We start from the raw sequence: 22242 nt of genomic DNA on the forward strand, positions 1-22242 counted from the left end.
TAAAATCTTGTGAGAAGGCAGTCCATCCCCTGAGTGCTCAGAGAAGAGTGAGAATGTTATGTTGTGATTCCCATCCAGTTTCCACAATCCTCTGGGTGCACATGACTCTCTTCATCACAAGATCATTGGAATCAGCATCAATCATTTCAAGTAATTAATATATCTTTGGAATTCTCATATTTCGTCGAGAAGCGACTTCATTTCAACCTCTCTGGAAATAAGCAAGATCTTTCCTTTCCCCCCTCTCTTTTTTGTGACCACATATCTACTCCCCTACCATCACCCTAGAATACACGGTGCTTGCCAGATTCTTAAAGCTTTAGAGTTTTCTTTATAAGATATAACCCATGTCAGTTCTGATAAAAGAAGAACTTTCACATCTTCTGTCTTTCTCCTCCACAGATCCACAAAGGTCACAGATGAAACACTCATTTGCTCTTAGGTTCCATAAGGAGACACATTCCATAAAGACATTTTTCTGCTTTCTTCCAGCTGACCACAGAACACACTTTTCTAAATATTCCATTGTTCTCTTATTATGGTCTCAAGTCTTGACTGGGCCCTCATTAAGGATAGGTCCTTTGGGTTATTTCCTTTCTGTTCTTCAGCTTACTCATCTCTGATGATGAGAGTTGGACTAGATGAGCCCAGAAGTCCCTTTCAGCTCTAAGTCAAAATTAAACATGTAAGTTTTTAAACATTGCAGGTCATGTCTCCATCTTGCCTTTACTTTAGTAGATGCTGTGAAATATCACGTTAAGATAATAACCTTGGGAAGGGGATAAACTTAGAAGCCCCTCTCTTAAGAAGGAGGCATCCACCTATGCCCTAATTGTGACTTGAGACTTTGCAATAGCAAGGGGAGTTATAGCTGTTCTATGGCTGTGAGAACTCAGGATGGTGGCTCAGCACCTCTTTTTTCTGTCTCTAGAACAGTAACTATACATTCAGAGCTTGCTGATGTGACCAAATGGTTTGTGCAAGACTAAGCAAGGGCAGAAGGGGGAGAGTTTTTCTGCAACTTTAGCACTAAACTATGGCACTTTTCTGGGGGTTAGGGAGTGTCAGCTTTCTGAAAAGGCCTCACTTTCCCTCAAACCCACCCGACAAAATTGAACAAAACAATTCAAAATGGAGACCTAAGCCACACTTGCAGACATTTAAAAAAAAAAAATTAGGACATGGAACATAGAACTTATCACAAAGATGGAAAGCCAAAGCATTTAGGAATAAACAAGAGAATGAAGAGGAAAATTAAGTAATAAAAACAATTGAAAATTAAGATTTTAAAATCTCTTAATAATTATTGATTGAGAAAAGAGATTAAAACAATTGGTTCCCGTAATTGTTATGACTCTTTTTTGGACACCAATCTTCTAGGGAATTTTCAAGACTGCTGTGTTCTGTGAAAGCCTTTCTTTTCTTTCTTTTTCTGTTTTTTTTTTTTTTATTATTAATTTTATAATTATACATTTTTTGACAGTATATCTGCATGAGCAATTTTTTTATAACATTATCCCTTGTATTAATTTTTCCAGATTTTCCGCTCCCTCATTCTACTTTCTCCCTTAGATGACAGGCAATCCCATACATTTTACATGTGTTACAATATAACCTAGATACAATATATGTGTGTAAATCCCATTTTCTTGTTGCACATTAATAATTGGATTCAGAAGGTATAAGTAACCTGGGTAGATAGACAGTAGTGCTAATATTTTTCATTCAATTCCCAGTGTTCCTTCTCTGGGTGTAGTTGTTTCTGTCCATCATTGATCAACTAGAAGTGGGTTTGATCTTCTTTATGTTGAAGATATCCACCTCCATCAGAATACATCCTCATACAGCATTGTTGTTGAAGTGTACAGTGATCTTCTGGTCCTGCTCATTTCACTCAGCATCAGTTGATGTCTCTCCAAGCCTCTCTGTATTTCTCCTGCTGGTCATTTCTTTCACAGCAATAATATTCCATAACCTTCATATACCATAATTTACCCAACCATTCTCCAATTGATAGACATCCATTCATCTTCCAGTTTCTAGTCACTACGAATAGAGCTGCCACAGACATTTTGGCACACACAGGTCCCTTTCAGCTCTTTAGTATTTCTTTGGGATATAAGCCCAGTAGTAGCACTGCTGGATCAAAGGGTATGCACAGTTTGATAACTTTTTGGGCATAGTTCCAGATTGTCCTCCAAAATGGCTGGATTCTTTCACAACTCTATTGTCCCAGTTTTCCCACATCCCCTCCAACATTCATCATTATTTGTTCCTGCCATCTTAGCCATGAAAGCCTTTCCACAAGTCATTACCTTCATAACATTTCTCTCCAGTGTGAATTTTCTGATGTTCATGAAGACTATAACTCCAAATGAAAGCTTTTCCACATTGATTACATATCTAAGGCGTCTCTCCAGTGTGGATTCTCTGATGGGAAGTAAGATGGCTGCACTGGGTGAAAGCCTTTCAACATTCATTACATTTATAAGGCTTCTCCCCAGTGTGGATTCTCTGATGGAAAGTAAGACTGCTGCTGGGACTGAAAGCCTTTCCACATTGATTGCATTCATAAGGCTTCTCCCCAGTGTGGATTCTCTGATGGGAAATAAGACTGCTGCACAGGATGAAACCATTTCCACATTCATTACATTCATAAGACTTCTCTCCAGTGTGGATTCTCTGATGGGAAGTAAGATGGCTGTGCTTTCTGAAATCCTTCCCACATTCAGTACATTTGTAAATTGCTTTTCTGGGTGAATTCTCTCATGTTTAGTAGGATCAGACCGCTCTCTCAAAGTCTTTCCATGTTTCTTACATTCATAAGGTTTCTCTCCTGCATGGATTCTCTGGTGCTTGGCAAGGGAAGAGAGTGCAGTAAAAGCTTTATCACATTCATGACACTCAGGTGTTTTCTCTTCAGCATGTATATGTTAGGATTACTAAGTGAGAACTCGGGTTGTCTGGATAGTGACAAGGTGAGAATTCAGGTTGGACAATTACAAGGTGAGAACTCAGGTTGACTTGATGGAAGGAGCAGGCTCATTGGCTGAGGTGGTTCTTCCCAGAAGCCCTTGCATTATCCCACGCCCATTCTCTGGGAGAATAAAAGAGAGAACAGTGGGCCTGGAAAGTGAGTCTACATGGAGAAGGATAAGAGCTGGAGGAGATTCAAGGAGAAGACTTTGCATTACATCTGGCTTGACGGGGCTCTCTGCAGGAAGGGAAGTCACTTCTAAGGACAAGAGTTAACAGCAACTGCCTGGAGACAACGGTTCACTACAGGAAGAAGAATCTGTCTTAAAGATTTGAGTAGACACAGCAGATCTCTTCCCAGAGAGCGATCCGGCAGCTTCTAGAGACGACAGCTCGCTACAATTGGCGTCCACACGTGGGGCAAGGACTTTTACTTATCCTGACAAGAGGAGCTAGACCAGACCTTCGCAATTTGGCGCCCGAACAGGGACAGACACAGCCCTGTTGGTTTAAAAGGCCTGTATTCTCCCCAAGTGTAATCCATTTTTGCAATCTGATTGCCTTTTGACTCACTTATCAGGTAATCCCTTTCTGCCATGTGATTGCTTTTCTGCTGGTTGATCAAATCAGAGTCCTGACCTTCTAAAGGCTCTTTGGGTGTAACATCAGCTGCCACCATGCCCCAAGTCTTTTTTGCCTGGGGCCCTGGACCTGGGCCCCTAATCCCATTTCTCTGAATTATTCTACACTCTGATGCCCAATGGAGTCCTCTGTTGCATTTTGGACATGGGGTTTTAGGTCTTCTTTCACCCTGTCTTCTCACTGTATCTCCATACCTACACTGAGCTCTTAGATGTCCAATTTTTCCACATTGAAAACATCGCCGAGTTTCTCTAGAAGGCCCTTGCCAGGAGGGACCCTGTCTTTCCACATTCATCATTGTCCGGGTGTAAAAAGCATTTGTTCCCACTGTAGCACAGCGTCTTATGATCTCCTCTAAAGGAGCATCTTTGTCTAATCCCCATATAATTCTTTTGCAAATCTCATTGGCATTTTCCTTAGCCAGATGTCTGGTCATTATTTCTGTAGCTACATTTTATCCAATAGTTCTTTTGACAGCAGTTTGTAAACGTCCCACAAAATCTGCAAAAGGTTCATTGGGACCTTGCTGTATTTTAGTGAAAGCCTCTCCACAATCTTTCTGTCCAGGAAGGACACCCCAAGCTTTTATTGCAGCCTTAGCAATTTGTTCATATATTGTCATGGTATAATTAATCTGTTCCGAATTCTCTCCATACTGACCTTCACCAGCTAAGTGCTCAAAAGTGAATTGTGTGTTAACTCCTATTTCCAAATTGCATCTGACTTGAATTTTACATAATTCATGAAATTCCGTAAGCCATAATAAATTTTCTCCAGGTTCCAGACATGTCCTTGCTATGGATTTCCAATCATTCGGGGTTAGGACTTCATAAGACAAACCATCTAGTAACATTTTGACATAAGCTGATGTAGCCCCATAAAGGGTACAACCTTTTTTCAAATCCTTAATTTTATTCAAATCTAAAGGTGCATATCTTCTCCTTTTTTTACCTACAGAGTCAGTATTTTCAATCACAGGATATGCATGTATAAAATCACTTCTTAAGGGCCACTGTTCTACCCACACTGGTGAATCAGTCTTCCACTGAATAGGAACTGGTGAAAGTGCAGGTAGGCCTTCAACAGCAGCCCTGCCTAAAAAGCCGAAGTGCTTATTTGTAATCCTATCTGCTGTAAAATGTCTCTTCCCCACAGATTGATGGGGATTTTTTCAACCACAAAAGGAGTAAAAGCTCCTGTTTCTCCTTCAAATACCAATCTCAAAGGCCTAGCACTAACTTCTGCTGCTATTGATCCTCCCACCCCAGACATATAGGTGTCTGCTTTAATCTTTGGCCAGTGACCGGGCCAAATGGCGCCAAAGATAGGTTAACTGCCTGGGGGAGAGGGCACGAACCTGCCTGATTCATTGCTCCAAAAACCATCTCTTAACTTAGTCCGTCCATTGTGTCTATTTGGGATGGGGGTCTCTTGACTCAGGCCATTAATGGTCTCTCTGTGAGAAGAAACTGATCTTGCTTGCTGGTTCAGTTCTTGAAGAAGTTGATAACAGTAAGAGTTCTCATTTGGCCGACTGTCATAATCACAGTATCCCTCTTCATTAGTTGATTCTGATGGTATGCCTTCTGATTCCAGCATCACCTCCGTCTTGACTTGAGTTAGCTTCAGCCAGCAAACCTGAATTCATGTTCCTATCACAGTCAGGCCCTGAAAGTAGAGCACCATCCAAATCTGGCTCTTCCTTAATAAATTGCAAATCCTCCTCTTGGTAAGAAGCAGATGTCTGCATCACTGAGCAATCTTCCAAGTTTTCTTCATTATTAGGTGGTATATTATAAATAAATCTTTTTGTAGTTTGGTTTTTTCTCCTTGCTTTGCCAGTTTCTTGAATTCCTTGTGATCCCATGTCATTCCAAACAAATACTTTTGATTGACCGTGGGATTCACTCTCAGCCGTTTCAGGTGAACTATCCTGGACCCAACTACAGTCATTCATTTGGTAGTTTTCTATTTGGCCCTCATCAATACTGCAACCATCATTTTCACTTTTTATACTACTTGCCAAATTCGTAAGATTTCGAGTTGCCCAAAATCTGGCAACCTTCTGATCCCTTGATGAAGGCAGACCATCTCTACTAATAGATCTTCGGTTATAGTCCACAACTACAGACTCTGGAGCTTCTGATTTTATGCTTATATTTAAGGCATCTTTAATAAAATTGCGGCAAGATTGAACAACTTCAGTCATCTGAAGGTAGCTGGCCACTGACATTACTTCAATGGCATTTTGGCTAGTAAGCACCAGATTACCAGAATATAAGAAGTCCAAGATGACTGAAAAACCTTGAACTGCAGCAACATCAAAATGGGTAACAGTGGTTTGGTTACGGTTTTCTTTATTTGGAAGGTTTTCTTTGTTTGTAAAGCAATATAGAGTCTTGAAATAACGGCTGCCTGCAACCAGGATGTTCTTGTGAGCTCTGAAAACTCGTCCGCTCACCACAATGTCGACATCACAAAGAATGCCTTTCTTCCTCTAAGAACCAAGGGGATGTGCGTCTTAATGCAGCCAAGAGTTTAGCAATCTGTACCCAAGTTACAAGTAAACTCTGCTCCTCAATTATCTTGATTATACTCTCTATAGTACCACTCCTGAATGGGGGTGGAGCTGAGGTTGCTTCTGGGGCTGGGGTTGAGTCAGCTGAGGTCCAGGGATTGAATATAGCTAACATCTTAATTAATGAAAATAATGAAAAAGTCTGTGCCTGTTCGGGCGCCAAATTGCGAAGGTCTGGTCTAGCTCCTCTTGTCAGGATAAGTAAAAGTCCTTGCCCCACGTGTGGACGCCAATTGTAGCGAGCTGTCGTCTCTAGAAGCTGCCGGATCGCTCTCTGGGAAGAGATCTGCTGTGTCTACTCAAATCTTTAAGACAGATTCTTCTTCCTGTAGTGAACCGTTGTCTCCAGGCAGTTGCTGTTAACTCTTGTCCTTAGAAGTGACTTCCCTTCCTGCAGAGAGCCCCGTCAAGCCAGATGTAATGCAAAGTCTTCTCCTTGAATCTCCTCCAGCTCTTATCCTTCTCCATGTAGACTCACTTTCCAGGCCCACCGTTCTCTCTTTTATTTTCCCAGAGAATGGGCGTGGGATAATGCAAGGGCTTCTGGGAAGAACCACCTCAGCCAATGAGCCTGCTCCTTCCATCAAGTCAACCTGAGTTCTCACCTTGTAATTGTCCAACCTGAATTCTCACCTTGTCACTATCCAGACAACCCGAGTTCTCACCTAGTAATCCCAACATGAATATCCTTATCTTTAGCAACACTGGAACTCTTTCTTAAAGCTTTCTTGTGTGTATTCCATTCACAATGTTCCTTTCCAGTGTGGTTTCTTTTGTGCTTGGCAAGAACAGGCCTGTATTCATGATATTGACAAAGGTCTTTCCCTGAGATCATTTTCAGATTCGCATTCATCACCTTCATATCAAAACACGTCTCTGAATCTAAAAGAAACAAATACATATATTTATATAAATAATCCTCTAATGCTGGCTGATAAGAAAATCATGGACATTGGATTTCTTCAGGAAAAATGTTTTCAAATCAAAATGGACCAAATCAATCCTTTTTAAATGCTTTTAACTCACACCAATAAAGGGATTCAATTCCCAATAATTCCACACACAATACAATGTGTAGGTTCTTACTAAATGCTAAGTTGTTCCTTAAAAATTCTCTAGCTCAGAATTCACACCTTTAGTTCCAATCTTTTTTTTTTAAATTTTATTTATAAATTTTTTTGACATTATATATGCATGAGTAACTTTTTTTTATAACATTATCCCTTGTATTCATTTTTCCACATTTTCCCCTCCCTCCCTCTACTCCCTCCCCTTGATGACAGGCAATCCCATATATTTTACATGTGTTACAATATAACCTAGATACAATATATGTGTATAAAAACCATTTTGTGTATAAAAACCATTTTCTTATTGCACATTAAGTATTAGATTCAGAAGATATAAATAACCTGGGTAGATAGATAGTAGTGCTAACAATTTACACTCACTTCCCAGTGTTCCTTCTCTGGGTGTTGTTGTTTCTGTCCATCATTGATCAACTGGAAGTGAGTTGGATCTTCTTTATGTTGAAGATTTCCACTTCCATCAGAATACCTCTTCATACAGCATTGAAGTGTACAGCGATCTTCTGGTTCTGCTCATTTCACTCAGCATCAGTTGATGTAAGTCTCTCCAAGCCTCTCTGTATTCCTCCTGCTGGTCATTTCTTACAGAGCAATAATATTTCATAACCTTCATATACCATAATTTACCCAACCATTCTCCAGTTGATGGACATCCATTCATCTTCCAGTTTCTAGCCACTATGAATAGAGCTGCCACAAACATTTTGGCACATACAAGTCTCTTTCCCCTCTTTAGTATTTCCTTGGGATATAAGCCCAGTAGTAGCACTGCTGGATCAAAGGGTATGCACAGTTTGATAACTTTTTGGGCATACTTCCAGATTGCTCTCCAAAATGGCCAGATTCTTTCACAACTCCACCAACAATGTATTAATGTCCCAGTTTTCCCACATCCCCTCCAACATTCATCATTATTTGTTCCTGTCATCTTAGCAGTGAAAGCCTTTCCACAAGTCATTACCTTCATAACATTTCTCTCCAGTGTGAATTTTCTGATGTTCATGAAGACTATAACTCCATATGAAAGCTTTTCCACATTGATTACATATCTAAGGCTTCTCTCCAGTGTGGATTCTCTGATGGGAAGTAAGACTGCTGCTGTGACTGAAAGCCTTTCCACATTGATTGCATTCATAAGGCTTCTCTCCAGTGTGGATTCTCTTATGAGAAGTAAGACGGCTGCACTGGGTGAAAGCCTTTCCACATTGATTGCATTCATAAGGCTTTTCTCCAGTATGGATTCTCTGATGGGAAGTAAGATGGCTGTGCCTTCCAAAAGCCCTTCCCCATTGATTGCACTCATAAGGCTTCTCCCCAGTGTGGATTCTATGATGCCTTTCAAGAACGCAGTTCCGTGTGAAAGCCTTTCCACATCTGGTACATTCATAAGGCTTCTCTCCAGTGTGGATTCTCTGATGGGAAATAAGACTGCCGCGCGCAGTGAAAACATTTCCAGATTCATTATATTTATAAGGCTTTTCTCCAGTGTGGATTCTCTGATGGCAAATAAGACTGTTGCTCTGGGTGAAAACTTTTCCACATTCATTACACTTATAAGGCTTCTCTCCAGTGTGGATTCTCTGATGGGAAGAAAGTTTGCTGCGCAGGGTATAAGCCTTTCCACATTCATTACATTCATAAGGCTTCTCCCCAGTGTGGATTCTCTGATGGATTTCAAGACTGTTTTTGTATTTGAAAGTCTTTCCACATTGCTTACATTCATAAGCCTCCTCCCCAGTGTGGACTCTCTGATGGAAAATAAGACTGCTGCTGTGACTGAAAGCCTTTCCACATTGATTGCATTCATAAGGCTTCTCTCCAGTGTGGATTCTCTTATGAGAAGTAAGACGGCTGCAGTGGGTGAAAGCCTTTCCACATTGATTGCATTCATAAGGCTTCTCTCTAGTGTGGATTCTCTGATGTTTAGCAAGACTGGAGCGATACGTGAAAGTCTTTCCACATTGATTGCATTCATAAGGCTTTTCTCCAGTATGGATTCTCTGATGGGAAGTAAGATGGCTGTGCCTTCCGAAAGCCCTTCCACATTGATTGCACTCATAAGGCTTCTCCCCGGTGTGGATTCTATGATGCCTTTCAAGATTGCAGTTCCGTGTGAAAGCCTTTCCACATCTGGTACATTCATAAGGCTTTTCTCCAGTGTGGATTCTCTTATGAGAAGTAAGACGGCTGCACTGGGTGAAAGCCTTTCCACATTCATTACATTCATAAGGCTTCTCTCTAGTGTGGATTCTCTGATGTTTAGCAAGATTGGAGCTATATGTGAAAGTCTTTCCACATTGATTGCATTCATAAGGCTTTTCTCCAGTGTGCATTCTCTGATGGGAAGTCAGAAGGTAGCGCAGGGTGAAAGCCTTTCCACATTCATTACATTGATAAGGTTTCTCCCCAGTGTGGATCTTATGATGTGTTTCAAGACCTTTTTTGTATTTGAAAGTCTTTCCACATTGCTTACATTCATAAGCCTCCTCCACAGTATGGACTCTCTGATGGGAAGCAAGATGGGAGCGCTGAGTGAAAGCCTTTCCACATCGTTCACATTTATAAGGCTTCTCACCAGTGTGGATTCTCTGATGGGAAGTAAGACAGCTGTGGGAAGTAAAACCATTTCCACATTCATTACACTTATAAGGCTTCTCACCAGTGTGGACTCTCTGATGGACAGTAAGACTGGAGCAATGTGAGAAAGTCTTTCCACATTGTTCACATTCATAAGGCTTCTCTCCAGTGTGGATTCTCTGATGGGAAGTAAGATGGCTGTGCCTTCTGAAATCCTTTCCACATTCAGTACATTTGTAAGATGGCTTTTCTGGGTGCATTCTCTCATGTTTAGCAGGAGTAGATCTCTCTCTCAAAGTCTTTCCATGGTTCTTACATTCATAAGGTTTCTCTCCAGCATGGATTCTCTGGTGCTTGGCAAGGGAAGAGAGTGCAGGAAAAGCTTTATCACATTCATGACACTCAGGTGTTTTCTCTTCAGCATGTATATCCTTATCTTTAGCAACACTGGAACTCTTTCTTAAAGCTTTCTTGTGTGTATTCCATTCACAATGTTCCTCTCCAGTGTGGTTTCTTTTGTGCTTGGCAAGAACAGGCCTGTATTCACGATATTGACAAAGGTCTTTCCATGAGATCATTTTCAGATTCACATTCATCACCTTCATATCAAAACACGTCTCTGAATCTAAAAGAAACAAATACAGATATGTGTATAAATAATCCTCTAATGCTGGCTGATAAGAAAGTCATGGACATTTGATTTCTTCAGGAAGAATGTTTTCAAACCAAAATGGACAGAATCAATCCTTTTTAAAGGCTTTTAACTCACACCAATAAAGAGATTCAATTCTCACACAGTTCCACACACAATACAATGACATTGGACCCCACCACAACAAAGCTGAGATAAAGGCCAGGTGAAGGTTCTCCTAATTTAGAAATCAGACTATGAGCTCTGAAAGGCTGAGAAACCTGATTCAAATCCCTGCAGCAGAGATTGGAACTTGAGACTGGAAACTGAGGCTTCTCAATCCATTGCACTAGACACATGTTCTCCATTTTACTTTCGATCCTTTCTTTCAAATTCAATCTCAGGCACAAACTAGCTCTGCACCCTTGGGAATGTGCTTCCTTGCCTCAGTTTTCCTGTAGAGTAAAGGTAATAATTGTACCCACGTCCCATGTTGTGGTGAACATCAAATGAGATAATACCTATAAAATTATTGGCACACAGTAGGCACCATATGCTTGTTAACTGCTATCGTTGTCACTATGATTTCGATTCTTCCCATCTCACTGCTTCCTTCCTTCATAAACTTCCCTTCCCCTCTCTCTTTATATGCATATGTCTGTTTCACATGATGCATTTCCATAAAATACACTTTCCTGTGCCTGGACTAGCTAAGAATAAATTTCATAAACTGTTGCTTATTCTCAAACCATTTCCAAGTTTCTATGCTGGATTTAAAACTTCTGGACTACTTCTCTTTGTATACCTGGGGCTCAGTGCAATGGATAGAACAGACCAGGTGCTTAATCTATGTTTACTGATTGGCTGACATTACCCATCTCAGTGCTTGCATGCTGGTCCCTCTGAGGGGCCAAATCTCTGTTTCTATTTCTGTCTCTTTCCTGCTCCCTCTGACCTATTAGCAAATCCCATTGTGAAGACAACAAGGGCCTGGGGCTTCTGGTTCTGTTATGGAATAAACCAGGAGTCTTTCCCTCCCATATCCCTAACCTAAGGGAAGCTGTCAGTTATGTAAACAACCATCCCCCAAGAATGAGCTTAGGTTTGGTCAACAGGAACCAGGATAAGGCAGAAAGTGGATGAATTAGGTCTGAATTTTCTCTGAGTAAGGTGGTGGGCTCCACTCCCATTCACAAACTAATGAATGGGGACAGAGAAAATCATGAAAGCAGAGTCAGGTCTGCTCTTGTCAGTCCCTTCTTCTAAGAGAGGACAGTGACAAGAGGGAGGTCACGCCATGATACCTGAGGGACTTAAGTGAGGCAGGGTGCCCAAGGTCACAGGCCTCACTTTCCCCCACAGAGCCATCTGCACCCAGTGGGCATGTATAGATCAGGATTACTGCAGATGACTCTGGGTGCTGGGGGAGACTTGGGCCTTGTTAAGGTAAGGTCTCCAACAGGTCTCCTGTGAGTGAGGCTCCAGCATTCAGTGATAAAGGCTAGGGAGCAATGGAAGCAAAGAATCTCCTGTAGCACTTAGTCCAAAAACATCTCAATAAATAAAAAGAAACCAGTGACTCTAAAAAGACCCTCAGAGTTCCTGGCCAAAGCAGAAATGTTTGCGATTTATACTCAGTCTGAGTTAGTCAACATCCCAATAAAGACCAAATATGATTTAGTAAGGGACCTATGGGTGATCATTGAGAATCAGACTCATTTTGGTTTAAGGTTGTTCCTAAGAGAAGAATTGGGACAGCTAGGTGGTGCAATAGATAGAGCACCAGCCCTGAAATCAAGAGGATCTGAGATCAAACCTGGCCTGAAATACTTAATAGTTCCTAGATGTGTTCCCCTGGACAAGTCACTTAACCTCAATTGCCTCAGTAAAAACTAAGAAAGAAATCTATCCAGTGATGGTTCAGTGATGAAGAAGGAGAGAGGAAAATGCTTTTAAGAGCATCTATAGGTAAGGACATAGGATATCCTATGTGAACAGAGAGAAGAAAGGAAAAAAGAAAAGAAGGAAACAAGCTGAATAAGAAATTTAAAATTTCATATTAGGATTATAAGCTCACTCAAATCTAACAGGCCTGAGCTTCCAAATTTTGGGAACTTGACCGTTCCATGAACTCTGTATATTTTTGACACTAGATGCTGGGAACTAGCCATTCCTAGAGATGTTTATGTTCCAGAGAGGAGTGGCTCCCTCCCTTGAGCATAGGCAATTAATAAAGAATTGTCAAGATGCAGAGGATGTGGAACGAGTCAACTAGTGAAGCCCTCCCGTACCCCGCACCCGCACAGATGTATGTGCCAAACCCTTATATAATTTTTTTGCAAAAATCCTTCTTTGTCTAAAGACCCATAAAAAAGGTCAGGGCCCCATATTATGATAGAGCCTCGCCCGTGAGGGGACGCCTTGTGTGGGAAAATCTTTACACAACTCAAGTTGAGAAGGCTGAAAAAGAGGGGCTCCCAGACCAGTTTGATGATCTTGTGGGTTCCCTTGGATTGGTGATGTATTCTCTTCCTCTATCCATTATAATAGTGATTGTTATATTATTAGCTATTCTTATTGTTATTTGCTTTTTATGTAAGTCTAAATTGTCTATACCTTGCCCTATTTAATAAAAATATTTTTCTTTCCTTTCACTTTTCAATTTCGTGTGTGTGGAGCGTTATTTATACGGGCGAATCCGAACTTTCCTTTAAAATCATAAAACACAAGTAAGGAAGGAAAAAGAGGGGAGAAAGAAAGAAGGAAGGAAGGGGGAAAGAGGCAGGAAGGGAGTCTTCCAACTGATAGATTCCAGCCTGGTGGCTGGCTTTCCTCAGAGGTTGTTGCTTTCCCTACATAGATCTGTGCTTAACTATAGCCTATGTGTGGGGAGTTGCCAGAGGATGTAAGGGAGGTGAGGGGGGAATAAAGGAAAAGGTGACAGCAGAGAACAAAAGAAAATACAAGGAAGCAAAAAGCAATGGATGGGTCTAAATATAATATCTTACATTTATGGTTTATGGAAATTTATTATTTTAGATTTTGAATCCTCATGTTCTACTAATCGTAAAACATTTTTTAAAATTCTTTTCTGTCTTTTTCTATTTCATTTTTAGTTTTAAATAAATATCAAAAACATAAAAATAAATGCTTTTAGACTTAAGGAAGGTCTGAGAAAAGTCATATTAGACAGCCTGGGACCTCTTTCTTTGCTTGTAGATAGTTGGACGGCCCCAAATTTCCAAAAAAGACTTCCACTAGGATCTCCATTAGAAGAGAACTGAAAGGCCATGGAGTCCAACCCCCTCATTTTATAGATGAAAAGACTGAGGTTCAGAGGTTCAGTGAAGTGCTCAGGATCTCCCTACCACAAGAGTCTGAAAAGGGATTCCAAGCCAGTTTCCCTGCCCCCAGGCCCATCACATGAAGAAGCCTCCTGGGATAGCAGCCTGCACCCCAGCTTACAACGGACTCACCAGGACAGGAGTTCCTCAGGCCACCTCTTTCCACATGGGAGATGAAATCTTCTCTGGGAACTGGAAGTCCTGGGCAGGGGGAAGATGGTGGCTGTGAGACTTGAAACTTGTCATTTATTCCTCATTAGAATAATGAGAATGAGGCCCACTGAGTGGTTCCAAGGACAACTCAAAGATGGTGTTCAGGGTGCTTATTGCCAGGGAAAGAGGGCAGAGAGAAAGGAGGCCATGCAAGCAATCTGGAGTCACAAGATCTTGATTTTGCTGCCTCCTTCGCAGCAAGATGGCCTCATCCCACTGCTTCATTTTTCTGGATTTAGGAGGCAGCCGGGAGCACAGAGAAGGGAGCACAGGGCCTGCAGTCAAGAACCCCCGAGTTCAAATTTGGATTTAGACACATCCTGGCTATGTGACTCTGAGTAAGTCATTTCATTTGTTTGGTTCAGCCTCCAGACTTGGAATATGGGGATAAAGATGGCAGCTACTACAAAGGGTTTTGGTGGGAATCAAGTGCAATAAGTGCATGAAGGAAGCTCTGAGCACAAGACCTGGCTCCCAGCAAATGTATAAAAACACCTCCTCCCTTCCCTTTCTCTCCCTGTATCTGTGGAGGCCTTTGGGGGATGTAGGAAGGAAGAACAAGGGCCCACTTGCTGTGCTGGAGATTTATGGGTTACACCAGGGGCAGTGAGGTAAACACTTGTTTGTTTATTTATTTATTTATTTATTTTTTACCGAAAAGAACATTACAAAGACAAAATGGTTCCCCCAAGAGGAAGGGGGTTCCTTCTCTTATCCCATCCTCAGTGAAAAGGGACAGGACCTGTTTTCAGAAGGTTTGCAGACAGAAGTGCTGGGTTCCCATCTTACAATGCAAAGGCCACGTTTAAAAGAATCAGGCAGCAGGAGGACCCTGCCTCATGGGGATAGGAGGGCCTTTCTAACAACTGATAAAAGCCTGAAACTCTGAACACTAGGGAGGGGATGGCGACATTCCTCTTGATGGCATTCCCAGAGTTCCAAGGGAAGCGCTCCTTACCCAGGGAGAGCAAGTTCTCGGCATTCTCCAGCATGACCTCTTTATGAAGCTCTTTCTGATCCGGGTCCAACAGATCCCACTCCTCAGGGCTGAAGTCCACAGCCACATCCTTGAAGGTCACCAACTCCTAAAACACCAACACCCAGAGGACATAAGAGGGGAAGCACATTCATAACTGACCTAATACAATACTCCTCAATTTATAGAAGGGAGCTGAAGTATGGAGGAGGGATCTGCCCAAAGGTGACAATCCTGGCAGGATTCAGAGCCAGAACAGAAACCAAAGTCCCCCAAAGACCAGTGGAATATAGAGAAACACATCTTAGATTTTCTGATGGAATAAAATTGAGAAATGTCTTATTAGGAAATAGTACTGCCTGTGGAATCAGGAAAGTTATGGCTTCTATCAGAGAGAGATGAGGATTTTTGGTGGTGAAATCAGACAGTGCTATGCCAAGAAAATGGCATGAAGTGTTTGTGTGAAGCTAGCAAGTATTATGTGCTGTAAAGTTAAAACATTTCCATGATCACTGAGGAGGAAAAAAGATACTGTGAATTTTGCAAAGGCCAGAAATTAAGTCTAATCCAGATGAAAACACTATCCTCCCCCCCACAAGAGTATTTTATTTTTCTAAACAAAATATATTTAGTTTTATTATAGTATATAATATATTAGTATATAAAGGAAATAGTTTTCAACATTCAGTTTTGTAAGATTTTTTCTTCCAAATTTCAGACTCACAGGCTTCTTAATGGATCTGGCCCAGTGATTAACAATTTACAAAAGCAAACTAAAGCAGAGAGAAGAGATTTATCCAAAGGTCACATCCTCTACGAGAACACTTGGAAGCACAGCCATGCATGGGCCTCCCACCTACAGTGTACACAGCTGGTGTGGACTCAGCTGCTGACATGTTGTCTTCCATGTTAGAGTGGAAACTTCTTGAGGGAAGGAACTGATTTTTCTTTCTTTGCATCTCCTCTATATTCCCACAGAGCCTCTTCCCTTTCTAAATGCCTGTTGCTTTGACCTAAGCAATGATAAAGGGAGAGAAAGGCTTGTGATGAGATGACTCTAATGGAGTTATTCTAGAAGTACCTAATTGCAGCTTTGGGGGCATGGAAGGGTTTCAGGAGATAAAGAAAATAAAATGGAATAATAGAAAACCGACCAGGAAGTAAAGAAATGCTGGACAGCTCCTGAAACATGGGGAGCAGTTATTATGTAGGTGTGCTTTATATTGAACCTGCTCTTATGTTCCACTGGTTAGGTGACTCTTTATTTCTTCTCTTATTTCATGTTTAAGGTTAAAATAAATTACAATAGGGGCCACTAGATGGCAAAGTGCCCTGGCTGGGAAGTCAGGAGAACCTGAGTTCTGAGTTCCAATGTGACCTCACACAATTAATACTTCCTAGGTGTGTGAACCTGGGCAAAGTCACTTAACCCAATTGCCTCAGGGAAAAAAAATTAAAAATTAAAATATAACAATAGCCACAAAAATGGCAAAGAGAAGGGATTCAGAGAGATTTGGGAAGGTCTGTGTGGTCTGAGGCAGCAGGAGCTGAGCAGCAGCAGGAGGACAATTTCTGCTCTGCTCCCAGCCAGGGAAAGGACAAAAGCTGGGGAAGGGCTCTGCTCCACACAATACTCAGGGTCAAAGATTTCCAGAACAGTGAGTGGCTACAGAAGGGACCTTGGCCACAGGACACAGAGAGGCTAAAAGGGGTGTGTGTGTCTGTGTGTGTGTGTGTGTGTGTGTGTGTGTGTGTGTGTGTGTGTGTGTGTCTCTGTGTGTGTCTATTGAGGAGAAGGTGCTGGACCAATGCATAGACATAGTATCTATAAATACAAATGAGTGAAAGGGTCATGCTTGTCAGGGACCTATATTGAGGAGAAATTTAAACAAACTTGGGGGCAGCGACTGGGGGAAGGGAGTTAGTGCTCAAGATGCCAAAGGGACAATGAATCAGTCTAAAACATAGGAGAGAGGAGGGCAGTGTTGTTATTACTGCATTCACTTACCTGCCTATTTTTGTAAAGGATCCACAGATAAGAGAGATGGCCAGCCTCACAGACCATCCTCCAGATCTGTAAAAATGGCCTCTTGGGCTGATGTTGCCACATCTGTGGGCAGAATACACTCACCTGGGGTGGAGGTCTGCGGATCTCAGGGGCCATTCCCTCTGGCTCCAGGCTCCCTGCTTAGGTCAGGCCTTAGTCCTCTGCAGGTTGGTGGATGATTATCAGATGTCTTTCCCTTCTTTTCCTGGACAGGGGGCTAGCCTAGAGGAAATTACAGAGGATGAGGACCCAGGGGAGTTACTAAGCCCTTGGCCCTGCCCTTACAAAAGAGACCCCAACCAATAGGGGGAGGGAGGCTGAAAGGAGGAGCAGGTTAAAAAATGAAAGTGGTGGAGTCAAGAGAGAAAAGGCAGGATATTGCTTGAAGTCCCTGCAGTTTCCTAGGAAATAACTTTTAATTAAGAGAGGAGTGACAGAACCTACAAAACAATGGGGAGAAACAATTTTCTCCCCAACCTCAGTGGCAAATTGGCTGAGAATGTATACAGCCAGTTCCAGAGCCCTTGGCACAACTGGCAAGGAGCCAGCCCCTGAGCCTCTGTCTTTGAAGAAGGAAGCCAGTGACCAAGCAATTGACCCCAGAGCAAAAAGCTTGGGACAGTGTCCTCTGCTCAACCTTAAAAACCACAGTTTAGCCTGGAAAATGAGAAAAAAAAAAACAGGACAAAATTTAAAACAAAAAAACAAACAAACAAACAAAAAAAACTCTGAAATAGAAAATTGTTATGGTTGAAGGGAAGGTTAACAACATGGAAGACAAGATCAAAATGCCTCCAATACGAAATCTCAAAGAGAAATATGGATTGGTCACAGGTCCAAAAAGTCCTCCTGGAGGAGCTCCAAAAGGAATTTAAAAGTCAAATAAGAGAAGTAGAATAAAAATTAGGAAGTCAGATTAGAATGAGAGAATCATGTGAAAAAAAAAAAAAGTCACCACTTTGGTTTAAGGAAAGCACAAAAATCCATTAAAGAGAATAACTCCTTTACAAGAATTGGCTCCATGAAAAAGAAGCTACACTGAAGAAAATAATTCCTTAAATATTTAGAAGCTAATATAAATGAAATAAACATGGGAAGAACCCACTGATCACCTCCTGAAAGAGATCCCCAAATGAAAACTCCTAGTGTGTGGAATAGAGAAAGTGAAGAACTTACAGGAATGTATGAATTCTTTTTCTGTATTTTATTTTCATTATTTCTGGGGTTCCCCTATGACATGTATCATATGTGCAGGCTCATATTTACTTGAGCCTTGGCCATATATAACCATATTTACTTAACCTGAGCATTTATCAAGGTTTGACATTTATTGATATTTAGTCTATTAGCTTGACCTCTGCTTGATTAAGCCTGAAGGCCTGATTTTTTTGTTTCTTAGAAATCTGGAGATTTCAGGAAACAGAAACCTTCCATTCCAATCTCTCCAGATAAACAACCCATCCCTCCCCTTCTCAATGCTCTCTTCCTAGAGATGTAATCCCTTGTATAAAAGCTGTGTATCTTTGCTACTTCTTTAGCCCTCCTACCAAGAGCTTTCTCTTTTTATCTCCTGATGGGATGGCTCATCAGCAGGAGGTTTTCAACAAACACCTTTTCTGCCTTTCACTGAATGATCTCTAAGTAGTATTTTGGGTAAGGGTATTCTACATCCCTCACACTAGGAACAGTATAGCCAAATTGCAGAAGGTCAAGAATAAAATTTGGAAGGAGCCAGAAGCAACTCATATATTGTTCAGGCACAGTCAGGATCCCAACATGACATTCCAGAAGGCAAAGAAGCATGAATTGCCCTCTCAAAATAACTACCCAAATAAACTGAACATCATCTTTCACAAAGGAAAAAATTCAATGAAAAAGGCAATTTTCAAACATTTTTCATGAAAAGGCCTGAGAATCCTACTGTATGTTGTTTACAGGAAACACACCTGAAACAGGATGAGACATTCAAACTAAAAGTAAAAGGGTGGAGCAGAATCTATTATGCTTCAGGCAAAACCAAAAAAGCAGGAGTAGCCATCCTCAGCTCAGATCAAGCAAAAACAAAAATTGATCTAATTAAAAGGGATAAGGAAGGGCATTATATCCTGCTAAAGGGAAGCATCAATAGTGAAGCAGTATCAATATTAAACATGTATGCACCAAGTAGTGCAGCATCTAAATTCTTAAAAGAGAAATTAAGAGAGCTGCAAGAGGAAATAGATAGCAAAACTATAATAGAGGGAGATCTCAACCTTGCACTCTCAGAATTAGATAAATCAAACCACAAAATAAATAAGAAAGAAGTCAAAGAGGTAAATAGAATACTAGAAAAGTTTGATATGATAGATCTTTGGCGAAAGCTAAATGGAGACAGAAAGGAATATACTTTCTTCTCAGCAGTTCATGGAACCTATACAAAAATTGATCATATACTAGGGCATAAAAACCTCAAAATCAAATGCAGTAAGGCAGAAATAGTAAATGCATCCTTTTCAGACCATAATGCAATCAAAATAACATTTAATAAAAAGCCAGGGGAAAATAGACCAAAAAATAATTGGAAACTAAATAATCTTATACTAAAGAATGATTGGGGAAAACAGCAAATCATAGACATAATTAATAACTTCACCCAAGAACATGACAATAATGAGACATCATACCAAAATGTGTGGGATACAGCCAAAGCAGTAATTAGGGGAAGTTTTATATCTCTACAGGCCTACTTGCATAAAATAAAGAAAGAGAGGGCCAACGAATTGGGTTTACAACTAAAATTGCTAGAACAGGAACAAATTAAAAACCCCCACACAAACACAAAACTTGAAATTCAAAAAATAAAAGGTGAGATTAATAAAATTGAAAGTAAAAAAACTATTGAATTAATTAATAAAACTAAGAGTTGGTTTTATGAAAAAACCAACAAAATAGACAAACCCTTAGTAAACCTGATTAAAAAAAGGAAAGAGAAAAAGCAAATTGATAGTCTTGAAAATGAAAAGGGTGAACTCACCACTAATGAAGAGGAAATTAGAACAATACTTAGGAGCTACTTTGCTCAACTTTATGCCGATAAATTCGATAACTTAAATGAAATGGAAGAATACCTTCAAAAATATAGCTTGCCCAGATTAACAGAGCAAGAAGTAACTAGTCTAAATAGTCCCATCTCAGAAAAAGAAATAGACCAAGCTATTAACCAACTTCCTAAGAAAAAGTCCCCAGGACCAGATGGATTTACAGGTGAATTCTACCAAACATTTAAAGAACAACTAACTCCAATGCTATGTAAACTATTTGAAAAAATAGGGATTGAAGGAGTCCTACCAAATTCCTTCTATGACACAGACATGGTACTGATACCTAAACCAGGTAGATCGAAAACTGAGAAAGAAAACTATAGACCAATTTCCTTAATGAATATTGATGCTAAAATCTTAAATAAGATATTAGCAAATAGACTTCAGAAAATCATCCCCAGGATAATACATTATGACCAAGTGGGATTTATACCAGGAATGCAGGGCTGGTTTAATATTAGGAAAACTATTAGTATAATTGACCATATTAATAATCAAATTAATAAAAAGCATATGATCATCTCAATAGATGCAGAAAAGGCATTTGAAAAAATCCAACATCCATTCCTACTAAAAACACTTGAGAGTATAGGAATAAATGGACTATTCCTTAAAATAATAAGGAACATATATTTAAAACCTTCAGTAAACATCATATGTAATGGTGATAAACTAGAACCTTTCCCTGTAAGATCAGGAGTGAAACAAGGTTGCCCACTATCACCATTACTATTCAATATAGAACTAGAAACTCTAGCCTTGGCAATAAGAGCCGAGAAAGAGATCCAAGGAATTAGAGTAGGAAATGAAGAAATCAAATTGTCACTTTTCGCAGATGACATGATGGTATACTTAGAGAACCCCAAAGACTCTGCTAAAAAGCTATTAGAAATAATTCAGAATTTTAGCAAAGTCGCAGGATACAAAATAAATCCACATAAATCCTCAGGATTTTTATACATTACCAACACAATCCAACAGCAAGAGATACAAAGAGAAATTCCATTCAAAATAACAGTCGATAGTATCAAATATTTGGGAATATATCTACCAAAGGAGAGTCAGGAAGTATATGAGCAAAATTACAAAACACTTGCCACAAAAATAAAGTCAGATTTAAATAATTGGAAAGACATTCAGTGCTCTTGGATAGGCCGAGTGAATATAATAAAGATGACAATACTCCCCAAACTAATCTATTTATTTAGTGCTATACCAATCAGACTCACAAGAAACTATTTTAATGACCTAGAAAAAATAACAACAAAATTCATATGGAAGAATAAAAGGTTGAGAATTGCAAGGGAACTAATGAAAAAAAAATTAAATGAAGGTGGTCTAGCTATACCTGATCTAGAACTGTATTGTAAAGGAACAGTCACCAAAACCATTTTGTATTGGCTAAGAAATAGACTAGTGGATCAGTGGCATAGGTTAGGTTCAGAGGGCAAGATAGTGAATAAAAATAGCAATCTAATCTTTGACAAACCCAAAGATCCCAAATTTTGGGATAAGAATTCATTATTTGACAAAAACTGCTGGGAAAACTGGAAATTAGTATGGCAGAAACTAGGCATGGACCCACATTTAACACCACATACTAAGATTAGATCAAAATGAGTCCAAGATTTAGGCATAAAGAACGAAATCATAAATAAATTGGAGGAACATGGGATGGTTTACCTCTCAGACTTGTGGAGGAGGAAGGAGTTTGTGTCCAAGGGAGAACTAGAGACCATTATTGATCACAAAATAGAACATTTTGATTACACCAAATTAAAAAGTTTCTGCACAAACAAAACTAATGCAAACAAGATTAGAAGGGAAGTAACAAATTGGGAAAAAATTTTTACAGTTAAAGGTTCTGATAAAGGCCTCATCTCCAAAATATACAGAGAATTGACTTTAATTTATAAGAAATCAAGCCATTCTCCAATTGATAAATGGTCAAAGCATATGAACAGACAATTTTCAGATGATGAAATTAAAACTATTTCCACTCATATGAAAGAGTGTTCCAAATCACTATTGATCAGAGAAATGCAAATTAAGGCATACTTTGAGGTATCATTACACACCTGTCAGATTGG

General features: G+C 40.2%; 1 protein-coding gene and 1 pseudogene across 2 annotated transcripts in view; both read right to left on the reverse strand.

Annotated features, from left to right (window-relative positions):
* Positions 1–22242, reverse strand: part of LOC141564552 (uncharacterized) — a 65239-nt gene that overhangs the window by 33610 nt on the left and 9387 nt on the right. Inside the window, exons 2-6 of one of the 2 annotated variants that reach the window (XR_012488650.1) lie at positions 17157–17294; positions 15008–15134; positions 13969–14037; positions 7648–10486; positions 6114–7078 (exon numbers count right to left, since the gene is read on the reverse strand). Coding sequence is in view for 1 of the 2 variants with exons in the window: in XM_074307141.1 (XP_074163242.1) it covers positions 15008–15134; positions 17157–17189 (160 nt within the window). In the remaining variant the exon portion in view is untranslated. Of the gene's footprint in view, positions 1–6113; positions 7079–7647; positions 10487–13968; positions 14038–15007; positions 15135–17156; positions 17295–22242 lie in introns of those variants that run through there. The other variant, XM_074307141.1, reaches the window with a different exon arrangement.
* Positions 4180–8287, reverse strand: LOC141559779 (zinc finger and BTB domain-containing protein 10 pseudogene; annotated as a pseudogene).

This window comes from Sminthopsis crassicaudata, chromosome 3 (assembly GCF_048593235.1).
Source record: "Sminthopsis crassicaudata isolate SCR6 chromosome 3, ASM4859323v1, whole genome shotgun sequence".
Lineage (NCBI taxonomy): Eukaryota > Metazoa > Chordata > Mammalia > Dasyuromorphia > Dasyuridae > Sminthopsis > Sminthopsis crassicaudata.